General features: G+C 28.1%; 2 protein-coding genes across 9 annotated transcripts; one reads left to right on the top strand and one right to left on the bottom strand.

The window, feature by feature from the left end:
- Positions 1–79: 79 nt before the first annotated feature.
- On the top strand, positions 80–14,359 carry LOC134835762 (glutamyl aminopeptidase-like). Of its 8 annotated transcripts, none has more exons than XM_063850708.1 (9): positions 80–322; positions 5,410–5,445; positions 5,525–5,639; positions 6,800–7,818; positions 8,817–9,122; positions 9,638–10,431; positions 11,055–11,332; positions 11,683–12,261; positions 14,136–14,359. In XM_063850708.1, exons 1-9 carry the CDS (start codon positions 108–110, stop codon positions 14,265–14,267), a joined length of 3,474 nt encoding a protein of 1,157 aa, XP_063706778.1. In that variant the 5' UTR covers positions 80–107; the 3' UTR covers positions 14,268–14,359. The 8 variants fall into 8 exon arrangements, with proteins under 8 accessions (XP_063706778.1, XP_063706777.1, XP_063706779.1 ...); XM_063850707.1 differs by lacking the exon at positions 11,683–12,261 and adding an exon at positions 12,671–13,249 and having other exon boundaries at positions 91–322; XM_063850709.1 differs by lacking the exons at positions 80–322; positions 11,683–12,261 and adding exons at positions 2,502–2,736; positions 12,671–13,249 and having other exon boundaries at positions 5,184–5,445.
- Positions 14,311–17,422, bottom strand: LOC134835764 (zinc finger protein pita-like). Its single transcript, XM_063850715.1, has 3 exons — positions 16,581–17,422; positions 16,133–16,523; positions 14,311–14,874 (listed from the first exon to the last, which is right to left on the bottom strand). The coding sequence occupies exons 1-3, from the start codon at positions 17,334–17,336 to the stop codon at positions 14,411–14,413; spliced, it is 1,611 nt and encodes a 536-aa protein (XP_063706785.1). The 5' UTR covers positions 17,337–17,422; the 3' UTR covers positions 14,311–14,410.
- Between the last annotated feature and the right edge of the window lie 375 nt (positions 17,423–17,797).

Raw genomic sequence — 17,797 nt, 5'->3', positions numbered from 1 at the left:
TCTGCCACTCAAATATTAAACTTCGTAATAAACAAAAATCTCATGCACTTCCAAATCTACTCAGCAGTGTCACACGAACTTTAATTGCAGTCAAACGTGTCAAAAGTATGACAAATAACTACAACAACGTCAATCACAATGACAACAGGATAGAATTTTGGGCGCATTATGACGTTACAAACTATGGCAGAGGCATTCGACGCCCTCCTCACCGCGTCTTTCCGCAGCAAGCCAACAATTTCGAAGTGCGACGAACTAATCGGCAATGCGAAAACTTGGCGTTGATTAGACGCACGATTGAAGAGGAACGCGAGAAACACATGTAAGTTAGAACAAAGAAATGTTCTCGTTTAAGAGATTAAGATTGTTTTGTAAACTATTAAACGAGTTGTGTGCGCGAAAAATGAACAACAAATGGCGTAAATTGTGAGGAATTTCAATACATTTAATCAAGCATGAGAGAAGCAAACGTGACATTGTCGCAAATGACCGAACTAATCAAAGCAAATCAGGCAGTTGTAGTTTAATTGAATTAAAGTAAAATTTTTTGAACAGGTGAAGTTTGAGGAATTTTAAGACGATGTGCGACGGAATGTATGCAATTTGCTCGAGATTGGGCGTTGAAACGCTTACTTAGATCTGAGTTTTAGGGTTTTTGAAAAAAAAATCTTAACTTACTAAAATTTGAATCTACTTGAAATCCGCTACTTGAAATCGGCCTACTTAGATTTTTTTATTATCTTAGCTGATGAGTTAATTTAAACATTTTATCATGAGATATCATGAGCATTTAAAATTTTTCTTTTAGATTATAGTTTTGAGCGAAATTTGTTAAGATGCTTCTTCAAAAGCTAAGAAAATTTACAAAAAAAAAGTCGAGCCTCATCTTGAGTTTTGATTTTGAGAATTAAGGCAGATATACAAAAAATGTTACTAATTTTTCTTAAATTTTTCTAATTTTTAATGAATTTTGTCTGTGATTTTGAGTAAAATTTCCTAAAATATCCGGAATTTGTTAATATGATTATTTTTATTTAAATTCTGAAAGAATTAAACGTAAAGACAGCTTGAAAATTTAAAAATTGAATTATTTTTTAAATTGAAAATTTTATAATTTTCTACGTGATTATAAATTGCAGAATGTACTGACTCACTAGCTTGTTCACTGAAGAATCCTAATTTTTTTTTTCCTGATTTTTTTTTTAATTTTCTAAAATTTAGAATGCCAACCTTCAACTTTCTTTTCATATAAAACCATTCTTTAAGAACATTTTAAGAACCTTTGGATTGTCAGATTTTTCTTTTTTTCCAAGGGTTTGTACTTTCACTTCAATTTGATATATTTCATGCCTTTTCTCTGAAATTAAAAAAATCTGCTTAGGATGTCAGAAAATTATTTTTTTTTTTGTTTGTTTTATAGATTTAACGACCATTTTGTTTTTATTTTATTTGAAAAACGGGATTTTGGTCAAGAAATATTGAAAAAGGATTTTAATTTTCGATTCTGTCGACGTTTCGAACAATTTAATTGTTTATCATCATGGCTTTTTTTTCAAATAAAATTAATTTTTTTTGTAATTTTGTTTTTCCATTAATTGCATCTTCATGACATCTTTCATCAAAACTTTAATTCAAAAATTGAAAAAATCCAAAGCCAAAAGTTGAAAGATTTAGGAGTCAAGGTAATAATAATTTTATGATCAGCTAAGAAAATGAGAAATTTTTAATTTTTTGTTTGATTTCTTCCAAATTTCAATTTTAAATAGAAGCTTGAGTTTCTGTTAAATGAAAAAAATAATAAAAATTTACAAAATTCGACACAAGAATGAATTTCTACTTACTTGATAGTTCCTTTTGCTTCTTCAATTTTAACAGTCTGACACTTAATCTTGAACTTGACAAGATTTCCGAATAAACTTACCTTTATAGTAATGGAAAAACTTTCAAAGCGACACGTGCAGACACAAAATATTGATCAAACTGTCAAACGCCCCGGAATCGGAAACCAAATTCAAGTTTGTCTCCAAAAATAACTTCACATTCGACCGATTTTCCGATTCTTATTAAAGTGTCATATCAGCTACTGTGCTTCTCTCTGCAAAAAAAAAATAATGTGTGTCAATATTTACATTTTTCGTGCCAAAACAAGTGATAAGAAAAAAAATGTAACAATTTCATATATTCACTCAAGGTCGTTCAAACCAAAATTTTTATTTTCGATGACGAGGAAATTTTATATTTTCAACTCTTCTCTAATTAATGCACCCAAGCTTCATTGATTCACAATTAAATACACGAAAAAAAAATCATGGCGATCGCATTCAAAAGGAGCATTCTACCAAAAAATTTGTTTAATTGTTTATCACTCGTTCGATTCATTCACGAGTCTATTCAAAGTTTCACGTACGGCAGAGTGTACTTTTGCATAAAACTCGGCTCGTTCGTCGCAAACAATGAAAACGCGGGTAAACCTCAACAACGGTTTGACAAAATATTTATAATAATAGTTTGATTTCAATCAAGCGTCGTACAGCGTGTACCGAACACAAAAGTTCCGTGAATCAAGCCTCGTTGCCTCGGCGGATCAATTTGCTCATGATTTTCAGTTAAAAGCTGGAAGTGCTCGAGTTAAGATCGCCTCGCGAAATTCGAAACACGACAAAAGTTAATTTATTTAATAACAAAAAAAGTCGCATAATAATAGAAGAGAATATACGCGACGACGAACAGTGCTTTGTGAGTGTTTCGTTATTGTTGTGAATTATTATTGTAGAATTTTGTACACTTTAATGAGTTTATCAAAGCGAATTTCAAATGCAGTTTTAAGCGTTTAAATTTGAATTTTTGAATAAAAAAAAAGTGAATTGTGATAAATTTTTAGCCAGCATTTAAGAGTTGAGCCTTGATGTAAAATTGTGTAAAATTGATAGGGGTACAATCGATAGTTCATGTTTAATTTTTTTTTATGTATATTTTTGTTCAAGTCGACAGTTTTTCTGAAAAAATAATTTCCGTTTGTTTTGTTTCTGTAACTTTCGATCATTATTCTTGCATTTTTTCTCGGTTCAAAAGTCTTGTTAGTTTTTTTTATTGTTTAAAATGTAACGAATGCAATTATTTTTTTTCTTGAGAGATGACTTTCTTCTAGATAATTTTTTTCTAGTTGAAAGAAAATTGCAAGAATCTGCAAGTCAATTTTTTTTCTTGACCTTTCATAAAAAGTATATTATTCTGAAATGAAAAAGCTATGTTTTTTTCTGTGGATAAAAATAATCCGTTCTATTAACGAAAAAAGGTTTCGCATTTTTAAAACATTTTTAACATTAAAATTTTTACGTAAAACGTTTGAATTTTCAACAAAATTTTAAATTTTTTAATATTTTTAACAAAATTTTTGAGAATTTATAATTTTGATGAATATTAATTCATTTATTTTTAAATTTAATGAAAAATAATTTAAACTTTTTTTTTAATATTTGCTGTAAAAATCAAAAAATTAATGGAAAAATATTGTTCTATTAACTTCAAAATTGATGTTCCATTAATTATTAGCATTTTTTGAATTTGTAACGGATTTTTTTCCATAAGAATTATCTATATTACGGTATTCTCAAATATATTGGACTTAAAATTAAAAAAAATTGATTAAATTGAAAAAATAAGTTTAAGCCTTTTTTTAACTAGAAAATAGAAACTAACTAGGAAATATCAAAGAAAATTTTTTTATTCAAAAATTCGTTGAGTTATTTTTAATTTAATTTTTGAGAAAATATAATTTGATGAAATTTCGCAGTTTTCCGAAAAATTACCAAAAAATTACAAATTCTTTAAAATTTAAAAATGATGATCGAAATTTAATCGATGAATTACAGAAAATCTATAATAAATTAAAGTTAAATTAAAAATTCAAGTTAAAATTAGGATAAGAGTTTTTTACGAGAAAAGAGAACTAAAGTAAGAAAATTGCTAGTTTATTTTTTTTTTAAATTTAAAATTGAAATTAATAATTTTTATTAATTAAATATATTTATTTATTTTAAACTTAAAATTAAAAGAAAATTTTAGTGTTAAAAAAATTTAAAAAAATAAAAAACCATTAGGTTTTTTCAATTAATTTTTTTTTTCAGTTTAAAAAATTATTTTTTTGTGATTTATAAAAAAATGATTGTCGTTAATAATTTTTTTTTCGTAAATAATTTTTAAATAATTTTTTTTTCATAAATAAATAAATAAAGGGTTCCTAAATTAATTAATAAAGAATCATTTAAACCATATTTCTTTGAAGAATTTTTAAAAATTCCGAAAAAATTCTGCATATTTTTGTGAAATAATTTAAAAATTTTTGCGAATTAAACTGTTTAATTTTTTTTTTATTTTCTAAATAATTTAAAAGAATTTTAACGAAATTTATTTTATTTTTATTTTTAGAAATCTCATTTTTATTAAAAATTCTTCCTAAAAATTAAAAAAAAATATTTACTTATTTTATCTAATAAAGAATATTTCTCATAATTGCATACAAACAAAGTCAAAAGGCTAAAAAACTTTTTTTTTTCGAAAAAAGTTAAGACTATCAGGTCTCCCAGATCTCATTGTACTCTTCAATGCTTAAATTAAAAATAACAGATTTGTTGAATTGATTCACAAATTTAACATAAAACGAAACGAAAAAAAAACGAGAAAACTTACCTCTTTAAATTTTGCTCTTCAAGTGCTTCTCAGAAATTAAATTCTTCGAACTCAGAAATGTAAAATCGATTTTTGTAAACCTTTGTAATTTTCCATTGAATTTACGTAAGACTTCCCTTACTTCCTTCCATGTAAGAAAATTGCTTTTAAAAGTCATACATATATCCTCAAATTCTTCTGTGGAGACGTCTTGTCCGTTGTTCAACCTAATTTTCCAAAGCCATGTTTATCAACATGTTGCTCACACATCGAACAAATTGCATTCCATTTGTTACTCCAGAAACCCCGACAATGTTGCACTTGTTGTTCGTCATTCGTTCTCTGCCACAAATTGACGACATTCTGCATCGTCACTCATGTGGCTCATTTATTCAATTTTTTTTATGCTATCAATTGAAAAACTTTTAAAATTTACATTTATTCAAAAATTCAAATTAACATATCATTGTCGCTGCTGGAAAAAAATAATAGAAGAACAAATAATAAAAATACAGGTAGCGACGAATGAATAGAGACGCAGACAAACAACAATGATAACGATGATATAACCGAGAATCGTGTGTGAATGAATAGAAAGACTGCATAGAAAAAAAAGAGTGGAAACATATAGAAAAATAACCAACAATCAGCTGTTGTGTTCGATTTTTTTCACGTTGCACAACTTCGGACGCGAAATATGGTGTACCGATTTACAAATAGTCGATCAGATTTTATTTTTAGCGGATCATTACCCGATGAGACGATTACCTATTCACGGTGAGTGTCCTTTTTATTTCCATTTTTTCGCCTTTTAAGTGTAGAAATGACGTGACATGTTCTTTTATGGCGTTTGTAGGAAAGGAGGATGCTTTGTGACGATTTGTCGAGGAATTGCTATTGCAGTGTTGTTGCTGATTTTCATATTTTTCCTCACATTTACAATATTTTTTGCTACCAAGTATGCCTATGATGTAAGTAAAAAACTTTTATTAAATTTTTAAAATTAAAAAAAGGCTTTGACAGTTGAAAAAGTGACAGATGTCAAATTTTTCTTTAAAAAATTTGCAATTTTTAAATGTTTTAAAGGCTAAAAAAAATTTTTTTTTTCAAAATAACAAAAAAATTAGCAAAAAAAAATTGACATCTGTCAAAAAAGTGACAGCTTTCATGATTTTTGTTTACAAAATTAAAGTTAATATTTAATATAATTTTTTTTTAAATTTATGTTATTTTTGATGAAAATCACCTTTCAATATGAAATGACTTTTTAAAAATAAAATTTAAAAAAAAATTTCAAAGCTATCAAAATTTTGACAGTTAAAAAATGACATAATTTTTTTTTATTCATAATTTTTAATTTTGAAGGTTAAAATTTGAATAAAAGTGACACGAATCCAATTAAAAACTTTAATTATCAAAAATTATTTAAATTAAAATAAAATTATTTTAATTCTGTCAAAATTTATGACAGCTGTCAACTAAATAGTCAAAAAAACTTTTGTTAATTCTTGATATTTTTGAACGAATTTGGTACAATTTTTTTTTTTAATTTAACTTTTAAACCTACAATTGGACAAAAGTAAAAATTTTATTGATTTTTTTAAAAAAATTTTGAAATGTCAAAGTTTTGACAGCTTGATAAATGTCAAATAAAAGTCTAAATTTAAAATTTCAACGATTCATAAGTTAATTTGTGTCATATTTACTTAATTTTGAGAAAAGTTTTTAAATATTTTCGTTCATTTTAAGGTTTGATGAAATTTGATGAAATTTTTGACACCTGTCGAAATGACAGGTACAAAAATTTTTCCTTAAAATTTATTTTTTATAATTTCTCGATATTTTTTATAACTTTTGACTAAATTGATAAACTTTAAAACCTTTAAATTATTAAAAAATTAATTTTGAAAAAAAATTTTGACACCTGTCAAAATGACAGTTCACAAATTTTTCTTTAAAAAATCATTTTTTATAATTATTTAATTTTGAAATATTTTTTTAATTTATGATTAAATCAATCAATTTAGAACTTTAAAAATTTTCAAAATTTGAATTTGGATCAAAAATTTTGACAGCTGTCAAAATAATTTTTTTTTGAATAAAAATTTTAATTTTTTTTTGTATTTTTCAGATAAAACCCAACATCACGCTCGAAGACTTCCTCAACCATCGTCCCTACATCATCGACAAACGCGTTCGCACGCCCAAACACATCATCCCGAAGCACTATTGTCTCTATATCGCGCCCATTTTCAACGAGACCAAGAATCCCTTCTCCTACAACGGCATCGTCTGGATCACAATTCTCTCGAAACGTCACAACACGAAACGCATCGAAGTCAACATCAAGGAGCTGGACATCAAACCGAGCGACGTCAGCGTTTACCGGAGTTTGAAACTCACGAGTCTCGACTTTGACGACGACCCGGAATGGGACTCGAAGGAAATCACGAAAAACAGCGTGACGCGACGCTCGAAACGCGAAACGGAGGAAACGGCGGAAGAAGAAGCTGGCGAGGAAAGTGAGGAAGAAGAAACGGAAGAAACTCCCACAGAAACCGAGGAGGAGGAGGAAGAAGAAGAAGAGCCCGTTGTCGCTGCAGTTCAAGACTCGCCGCCAGATGACGCTGAAGAAGATGACACAGTTGACGTTTCCGAAAGTGGCGACGAGGAAGAAATTAACGACGCAGCCGAGGAAATTCCCGAAGAAGATGAAGTTGCGGCGGCGTCAAGTACAGCTGAACCGGAATCCGCGTCGACCTCAACTAAGCGCCCGCGAAACAAATATCATCACATCAACTTGGAAAAAGAGGAATTTATTCCGATTAAAGTCACGGATGTCGAGCACGATGAAGCGAATGAGCGACTTTTCATCTATTTGGGCACGGAAATGAAAAAAGACATTTATTACATCGTACGGATTAATTTTAGTGGCAACATGACGCACGATCGAGGACTTTATTTTACGACTTATGAGGACACAGCGAATGAAATCAGTTATTTTACGGCGACTTTTCTTGAGCCAGATGCACGTTTGCTGTTTCCCTGCTTGGAAGATCACAATATTCAGACCCCGTATGACATTAGCATCGCACGGAATGGGAATATGGTGACAGATTCCATCTCGGATCTCGAGGAAGCGGAAATTATGTGAGTTTTTTTTTTAATCTATTAAAATTAAAAATTATTTAAAAATTCAAATTTTTGATAAAATTTCGAGAAAAATTAAAAATTCATTTATTTTAATTATTAGTTCTTATTAAAAAAAATAAAAAATTAATTAAATAATAAATAAAAATAATTTAAATTAAATAAAAATTTTTATTTATTAAATATTAATTAATTAATTCAATTTAATTTCTAATAAATTTATTTAAATTTCAATTTTTTCAATTAAATTTATTAATTTTTAATTATTTGACTAAATTTCTTTTATACCGACCTATAAAATATTGTTTTTTGCTTACTTTAATATTTTTTATTGAATTTTTTGACACTTGTCAAAATATGACAGTTCATAAATTTTCCATTAAAAATCCAGTCTTACAAAATTTTGGGAAATTAAATGAAATTTTTTGATTAAATTAATTAATTGTGAGCCTCAAAAATGTTCACAAATTAAAATTTGTACAAAAAAATACATTTGACAGCTGTCAATTTTTTTGAATTTTGAAATTTTTTCAAAGTTTTCGCTATAAATTTTTTTTTGAAATCTCGATTTCTATGATTTTTTTTATAAAAATGGTTTAAAATCCATAAAAAATTAAATTTATAATGAAATTTTTGACACCTGTCAAAATATGACAGTTTATAGATATTCCATTATAAATTTAATCTTAAAAAAATTTCGGAATTCATTGCTATTTTTAACTAAACTAATGAAATTTTAAATCTTTCATTTATTTAAAATTTAAATTTAAACAAAAATTTTGACAGTTGTCAATTTTTTCAAATTTAAAGTCGTAAACTTTCGAAAATTTTTGGTATAAACATATAAAACATTTTCATGCTAAACTCGAATTTTATAAAATTTTATATAAAAATTATTCAAAAACTATAAAAAATTAAAATTTGATGAAATTTTTGACGTCTGTCATTTCCCGAATAATTTTTTTTTAAACTTTCATTAAAATTTTTTATTTTTTTAGGAATTCAACTTGGTTCGTCGACGAATACAATCGAACAAGTTCAGTTCGTGCCTCGGAAATTGGATTTATCGTCACAAATATGCAACCTCGCTCATTCGAAATTACTCCAAATTTGACATTTATTTTTTATGCACGCGAAAAATACACTCCTGACTTGAATTATACCGTTGACTTGTTAAAAGATGTCATTCAGATCTACGAAAATTATTTTGAGAGTCAATTCCCGTTCGAGCGAGTCAAGTACGTTTGTGTCCCGAATGGACCTCCATCGCAACGAGAAGTTAAGGATAGCATGATTTTATCGAGGTAAGAAATTAAGTTATGTGACTTATGACTTAAGGTTAAATTTAAGTCACTTAAGTTTGACTTAAGTTGAATTAATTCACTTAAAATGCGAAATTTCTTAGAAAATTTTCAAAAAAATTGTTTAAAAAAAATAAAAAAAATTTGGAATAATTTTTAACTCTTGCTTAAATTTAATTAAATTAATTAAACAAAAAAAAAATAAAAAAAAAATTAAAATAAATTTTTAAGTAAAAAGTATTTTTTAAATAAAAAAAATAAATAAAAAAAATTAAAATAAATTTTCAAATAAAAAATATTTTTAAAATTAAAAAAAAATTAAATACATAATTTTTGAAATAGAAAAAAAATATAAAAAAATAAAAAAAAGAAAATTAATTAAATTAATTTAATTTAATTTTTTTTTTGTAATTCAGCTTAAAATTAAATAAAAAATTCTTGCAGTGCTAATTAACAAAATTATTTTTTTAATTTTAATTTTTTTTCTTAAAATTATTTTTTTTTTTTTTCATTTTTAGTGAACATCACATCTTATACAGCCATTATTTCCCGTCGTTCCCGAAGGAATACGTCGATCAAACCGTCGCTTACGAAGTCGCTCTCGAATGGCTCCACAAAACCTACGAATGGCAATACACGGACCAATATTGGGTTTACGAGGCATTGCCGCTTTTCATACAAAATGTCGCTCTCGATCACCTCCAGCACCGTTCTGAGAAGGGAAATTCGGACCAACTCATTATCGGCGATCGTTTCAAGGCGTTACGCGACGAAATCAACTTCAAAACGACAGCAATCAACGTTTTCGACAACGACTGGGACGATTCCAAGTATTATCATTTTATTCAGCGCAAAGGTTACAGCATCTTGCGAATGTTTAATCGCACTCTTGGCGAGCCCGCATTTCAGGGAGGCGTCAAAAAATTCGTTTCAGAGCGATTGGCGAAGGAAAGTTCCCTTTTTAATGAGTGTCTCGTTGGGGCAGTTGACAATTCATCGAAGACAGCGAAGGAAATTAGCATTAGCGATTATATTCGATCGTGGCAGGCGATGGAAAAGTATCCGATCATTAATGTGACGATAGATCGCGAAACGGGAGATATTAAAGTGGATCATGTTGAATTTTCGTTCGGTGATGAGGCGTTGCATCAAAGTGTGAGCATTCCGATTTATTATACGAATGATTCCGTGAAGAATTTCGATTATATGGGATTGGAGTGGATTAAGGCGCCGTATAATTCGACGGTTATTAAGGGAGCTTTGGATGCTGGAACGAATGAGTCGTGGGTTATTTTGAATCCAATGGGAATTGGTAAGAATTATTTTTTTGTTTAAATTTTTTTAAATTAAAAGATTTTTTTTAATTCAAAATTTTTATTATTTTATATTAACTATTATTATTTTAAAAAAATTTAATTTTTTTAAATAAAATTTAAAATTTTTAATTGTGAAATTTTTAAATTTAAATATTTTTTATTATTTATTTTCTTTTTAAAATTTAATTTTGTGAACATTTTCAAATTTTTTTAAAAATTTTATTATTTATTTTTTATAAATTTTTTTTTAAATAATTTAAAATTATTTTTTTTAAATTTTTAAAATTTAAATTTTATTTTTTTTTTAATAAAATTTAAAGATTTTTTTTTTTTTTAAAAAAAATTTTTTTATTTTTTTGAAAAATTTTTAAAAAAAATTTAAAAATTTTAAAATTTTTAACAAAAAAATAATTTTTTTGAATTGACATTTACGAATTTTTCTTTAAATTTTTTAAATTTATGCAAATTTTAATTATTAAAATTTTTGAAATATTTTTTTTTATTTTAAATTTAAAAAAATATTTTCTATTTTTCTGACCTTTTTTGTATAAAATATTAACAAAACGACAAAATAATTTTTTTTTTCAAAATTTCTAACCTCAAAAATTTTAAATTTTAGGATATTATCGCGTGAATTACGACACCGAAACATGGCAACAATTTGCAAATATCCTCAAGGAGAGTCCCGATGACTTCCCACACTACACACGTGCCTTACTGATTGATGATGTTTTGAATTTAGCGAGATTTGGATTTGTAAACTACTCAATAGCGTTCGACTTGATTTCTTACCTGAACGTCAATGAGAAGGAATATTATCCATGGAAGGAGGCTTTTGAAAATCTCAAGTATTTGTACAATATTTTGAAGGATCGTCCTGGCTTTGAAATTATTGAGGTTCGTATTTTTCATTAATTTTTCAAAAAATTGAGAAAAAATGAAAATTTTTAAAAATTTTGGAAAGTGAAGGAAAATTTTAAGTGAAAAATATAAAAAAATTAATTTAAAAATAATCCGAATATATCAAATATCAAGTAAACATTTTCAGTAAATTAAAAAAAAAATTCTTTCAAAAATTAAAAAAAAATAAAAAAAAATTAAATTCCTTAAAAATATGAAAATTAAAAAAAAAATATTAAAAAAACTTACAAAAATTTCTAGAAACTGAAAAATTTTTCAAAAATTACCTTAATTTAGCCTTAAAATATTTTTTTTTTTTCAAATTTCTAACATTTCTCCCTTTCCAGAAATTCATGGTCGAAACAATAAAGCCCGTTTACGAGGAATTTATCACAAAAGATTCCGGCGAAGGCAGTTCGCAAGGCGAGGAAAAGCTCCGCATCAAAAGTCTCATCTACGAATGGGCCTGTCTCGTGGGTCATCCGCCCTGCATCGAGCACCAAAAACGCGAATTCTACAAATTGATCGAGCAAAATATCATCATCGACTCGCAAAAGTCCCTCGACGAAGACGAGCTCTACTTGATGGTTTGCACGACAATTCAGTACAGCGGCAACCACGAATGGAACACGTTGGCGGAAAGTCTCCCGAAAACCATCGACTTGAACGAGAAAAAAACATTGCTGCGTGGCATGGGATGCACTCGCGAAATTCACATGATCCGAAAATACCTGAAATATTTGACGGACGACGAAATGTACAAACTTGCGGGCGAAATTATTTTAGCTGTGAGTCAAAATAAAGTTGCGCTGAAGTACACGTTGGACTATTTGTACGACAATTGGAGCAGCGTGACGCAATATCACGATTTGAAGGATTTGACGCTCATGTTTAACAGCATCGTTAATCGGAATGAGTTTGAAATTGTGAGTTTTCCATTTTTTTATTTAATAGTTGCTCTAAATGAAACTCAAAAAAAAAAAATTTAAAAAAATAAAAATTGAAAAAATTAATAATAAAAAAAATAAAAATATTTGTTTGGAAAAAATTTTTTTTCGAAAAATATTTTTAAAATTTAATTTTATTCAAAATTTAATAAATAAATTCAGAACAAAAAAAATGAGAAAATTAATAAAAAAAAATAATTAAAATAATTTTTAAAAATTTAAAAATTATTAAAATTTTGTTTAAATAAAATAAATTTGAGAAAAAAATATTAAATAGAAAAACTTACAAAAAATCTCAAGAATTAAAAATATGAAAAATTTTCAAAAATTACCTTAAAATATTTTTTATTTATTTTTTTTCAAATTTCTAACATTTTTCCCCTTCCAGAAATTCATGGTCGAAACAATCAAGCCCGTTTACGAAGAATTCATCACAAAAGATTCCGGCGAAGGTAGTTCGCAAGGCGAGGAAAAGCTCCGCATCAAAAGTCTCATCTACGAATGGGCCTGTCTCGTGGGTCATCCGCCCTGCATCGAGCACCAAAAACGCGAATTCTACAAATTGATCGAGCAAAATATCATCATCGACTCGCAAAAGTCCCTCGACGAAGACGAACTCTACTTGATGGTTTGCACGACAATTCAGTACAGCGGCAACCACGAATGGAACACGTTGGCGGAAAGTCTCCCGAAAACCATCGACTTGAACGAGAAAAAAACTTTGTTGCGTGGCATGGGATGCACTCGCGAAATCCACATGATCCGAAAATACCTGAAATATTTGACGGATGACGAAATGTACAAACTTGCGGGCGAAATTATTTTGGCGGTGAGTCAAAATAAAGTCGCGCTGAAGTACACCTTGGATTATTTGTACGACAATTGGAGCAGCGTGACGCAATATCACGATTTGAAGGACTTGACGCTCATGTTTAACAGCATCGTTAATCGGAATGAGTTTGAAATTGTAAGTTTTTTTATTTTTAATTATGGTTGCTCTAAAAAAAACTAAAAAAAATATTTAAAATTTTTAAATTAAAAAAAAATAAAAAAATTTTTAAAATGATCGATATGAGAAATTTTTTTTCGAAAAATATATTTTTTTAAATTTTTTATGATCAAAATTTAAGTAAAAATTCAGAACAAAAATATATAAGAAAATTAAAAAAATAATTAAATAATTTTTTTTTAAATTTAAATTCTTTTAAATTTTTAACAACAAAATGAAAGAATTTATTTGTTTTTAATTTTTTTTTGAATAATGTTGAATATTTTTTTTAATTTATCAAAAAATTTTGAAAATTTTTTAAATATTTTTTTATAAAAAAAAATTGTGAAAAAAAATTAAATTTGTTTAAAAATGATGAATAATTTGCTTTAATAATTTTTTAAAAATTTAAATAAAAAATATTTTAAAAATTAATTATTTTGGCAAATTTAAACTAGATTTTTTTTTAAGTTTGAGTTTAAATTTAAAATAATATAAATTAGGTAATCAGAATTCAAGAAAATTCAAAATTAAAATTTTCCAAAAGTTTTAAAGCAAATTCAGTTCTTAAAAATTATTATTTTTTAATTTAAAATTGTAATTTTTCATGATTTTTAACAAAGAAAAATTCTCAAAATTTACATTTTAGTAAGATTTTTCTCTAAATTTTTTTTTGTGAAATATTAGAATTTTTTGAAAAATCATTTCATATTAAAAAAAATTTACTAAAATGTCGATTATTTTTTTAATAATATTTTGAGAATTATTTATCTCATAATTTTTTTTTATTTTAAAATTTTTATTGAGTTTCAATTTAGAGCAACCTAAATCCGTGCTTTATCAATAAATTTAATTTTTTTTGCAGTTCCGTGGAATTTTCGCCAAGAATTTCGATAAATTCACGACGCGCGATAAGGAATTGCTGCGAACGACACGTGCCATGATACTGAAATCGCTGGATTGGAAGGAGCAAATATCACGTCTCATACAAAATTAGCACGAAATTTGATTTTTGCACCACTAATAAGCCATAATCACGTTTTTTTCTCGATATTTTAAAAGAAAAAATAAAACTTTATTTTAATATTAAAAAAAAAAAAAATACTTTGACAAGTGGCTCACTATTGCGCTTCGATGTGCTCACAGAATATTTTTTGGTTTATCGACGAACGTCAACACGGTGTCGTCATCTGTCTCCGTCGTTGTTCCGCCGCCGTCATCCCTTCGTTGTCGCTTTTTCGACGTCGGCTCTTCGTGAATGGCGATCATGTGACGTCGCAACGTGCTGCGATCGCTGTACGACTTGAGGCAGATTTGGCAGTCGAAGGTCTTGCCGGTGTGCGAAAGGAGATGTCGACTAAGGCCTGAGGCGTGGCAGAAACTTTTTGGGCAGAGCGAACATTTGTGCAGCTCGAAGACGGGATTGGCGGTGTGAGCGCGATTTATGTGCGCTTTTAGTTGTTCGCGTTGACGAAATTGCTCTTTGCAGCCGGAATGTGTGCAGGAAAAGGGTTTTTCGCCGGTATGGATGAGATAGTGACGTTTGAGGATTTCCTTTTGCACGAAGGAACGCTCGCAAATGTCGCATTTGAAAGGTTTTTCGCCTGAAATGAGGAAGGAAATTTAAAAAGTTCGAGAGAAAATTTTACGCGGGAAGTTTAAAAATATATTTTGACAGTTAAAATTATGACAGATGTCAAAAAAATGATTAATTCTGAACAATTTTTTAAAAAATAAGTCAAAAATTAGCTTTCTGATCCTTAAAATTAAAAAAAAAAAATTGAGATTTAATTAAAATTTTAATATCTGTAATTTTGACAGCTGTCATAATTTTTAGTAAAATTTCATTTTTATAAAAATTTGTGGAAATTTTTGTGGTTTTTGGTACAAAAAAGTATAATTTTTCTTTAAAATTTAACTAAAAATATTCTATAAGAAAATTAAAAAATTTTTTCAAATGAAATTTATTTGACACTTGTGACATCTGTCAAATTAAAAATTTTATTTTTTAAAACAATTTTTTTTATTTTTTAAAAGTCAAATTAGTTAAAAACTTTATTTTTAGCTTAAAAATTAAAAAAAAAAATAAAAATTTTAGAAAATTTTGACATTTTAGATTTTTGACAGGTGTCACAGTTTTTGACATAAAATCATTGTTATAAAATTTTAATTGCTATAAATGATTCATTTTTACTGAAAAATTTCCATTCAGCTTCAAATTTCTGAAAAATTAAAATTTAAAAAAAAATTCTGACATTTGCCTAAAACGTCAAATATGATAAATGTCAAAATTTGACCTTAAAAATTTGATTTTCTTCATTATTCATGTTTTTTTTGTGTCAAATTTAATAAAAATTATTAGATTTCGACTTAATTTTTTTTTAAATTTGCATTTAAAGAAAAATAGTGACAGATGCCAAATTAAAATTTTTTGACAGCTGTCAAAATTTTTGTTTTTAAATAATTTTTTGAACGATTTAAAGTTTATTTTTAATTAAAAATCATGCTCTTCATTCTAAAATCAATTAAAATTTTGATTTTAAAGAAAAATTATGACAAACGTCAAACTGAAATTTTTGACAGCTGTCACAATTTTTGTTTAAAAATAAAATTTAAGCTATTTTAAGGTTATCTTTAGCCCAAAATCATGTCATTTTACCAAAATTTATTAAAAATTTGCATATGAAGTAAAATTTTGACATCTGTCAAAAATGACAAATGTCAAAATTTTCATCTTTAATGCAATTTTTTATACTTTTCAAGCATTTTTGAGCATTTTATGTATGAAAATATAAAAAATTCAATTTTTTTCTGCCAAAATAATTTAAAAAACTTCCCAAAATGAAATTTTAAAAAACTCACCCGTGTGTATACGTTCATGCCTCACGAGAGAACTCTTTGTCGCACACCATCTCGAGCAATAGGAGCACTTGAAGCCTCGATTATCGGCGTCGTCGACCTTATGACACGAAATGTGACGCTTCAGTTGCGTGTATTTGGAAAACATTTTATGACATTGGTTACATTCGTAATACATATTACCTCCGGATGATGATCCGCTGGTTTTTGTCGCGCCTCCCGTCACCGCAGATTCTGCAGCGGCATTTTCCACATTTTCCGTGTTGAATTCCATGAACAAAATGCTTCCATCGTCCGTCACTACCTCCGCTTTTGTCAGTGAACTGTCGAGTTTTTCGAGTTTCAGCTGGAAATTCGTCTTTATCGAGAAATTTGGTTGGTTTCCTAACGTCGCCTATAAAAAAAATTCGATGAAAAATTAAAAAAAATTAATTTTTGAGACAAAAATTACTCGAACAGCCTTTTCTATTGCCGCATATTCCTCTGGATCGCATTCGTAACGTGTCTCAAGGTCATCATCGTCTTCCGGCGAGCCATCATCTTCCATCACAAAGGCATCTTCCGTGTCTTCTTCCATTACTTCCATCAATTTTTGACTTCCCGACGTCTTTTTCGAAGGTCCTGCAGTGGCTTCGGCTTGTTTTCTCGTCAAAATTTTCGTTTCTGGCTCATCTTCCAGCATTTCAAGGACGTAATTCTCATCAGTGGTCGTTCCTTGTTGAAGTTCCTCGATTTCATGAATTTTTCGGACCAATTCTTCGCGAGCTTTTTTCAGTTCCATGCGCAATTTTGCTTCACTGGCACGCAATTGCTTCATCTGACCCTCGAACGTGTCTTGTAAATTGTCCATTTCGGCACTTTTGAGGTTTTCTTCGTACTGTTGCACGTAAGCGAGGGCATCGGCATAGTCGTCGGAGTCATCTTCCTCCTCAAAAACATGAGAAACCTTGCCCGCGTTCAAGAGACGAATGTGACGCTTGAGCTTTGATTCGGCATTTTTGCTTTTCATCCGGAAAATATAAGTTTTATCCAACTGATAACGACACTCCAGGCACAAATATTTCGGTAAATTATCCGTTTGGGTGACTTCGAGGGAACAACAAGCCATAATCCGCACCGGTAAGTTCGCTTCATCCTCAAAAATTGGCGTTAATGGTCCACTGGCGAGGCAGAGACGACAAATTTCGTCGATTGAAACTTTACTCATCACGATTTTACGGGATTTTTCAACTTTTCATTTAATTTTTTTTATATTTTTCGTCAATTTTTGTCAGAATTTTACACAAGTTTGTTGTTTTCCCCCAAAATTATTGGAGTTGTCAAATTTTAAGGCGACGCCTTTTTTATTTTAAGGCGTTGAAATTTTATTTACTTCCGGAAGGTTTATTTCCGGCACAGCGCCTTCAATAAAAATAGCGACGAAGAGCTGAACTGCCTTGTGAGACGACTGAAAATGATAAAATTGTCAGTTTTTAATTCAAAGCGGCGCCTTATTTTGTCGTTTTAACGACATTTATTGGAAAAAAATTTAATAAAAAATTTATTTCATTAAAAAAAATGAAATTTCTTTCGAAAAATTGAGATTATTGTTTAAAATATCAATAACGGAAGCAGTCAGCTGTTACGTTGATTTAAGGCGCCGCCTTAAATTGCTATTAACGACTTTTT

This window comes from Culicoides brevitarsis, chromosome 3, assembly GCF_036172545.1.
Source record: "Culicoides brevitarsis isolate CSIRO-B50_1 chromosome 3, AGI_CSIRO_Cbre_v1, whole genome shotgun sequence".
In the NCBI taxonomy this organism is placed as follows: domain Eukaryota; kingdom Metazoa; phylum Arthropoda; class Insecta; order Diptera; family Ceratopogonidae; genus Culicoides; species Culicoides brevitarsis.
Note: the sequence above shows the minus strand (reverse complement) of the source record. Positions and strands in the feature narration are given on the sequence as shown.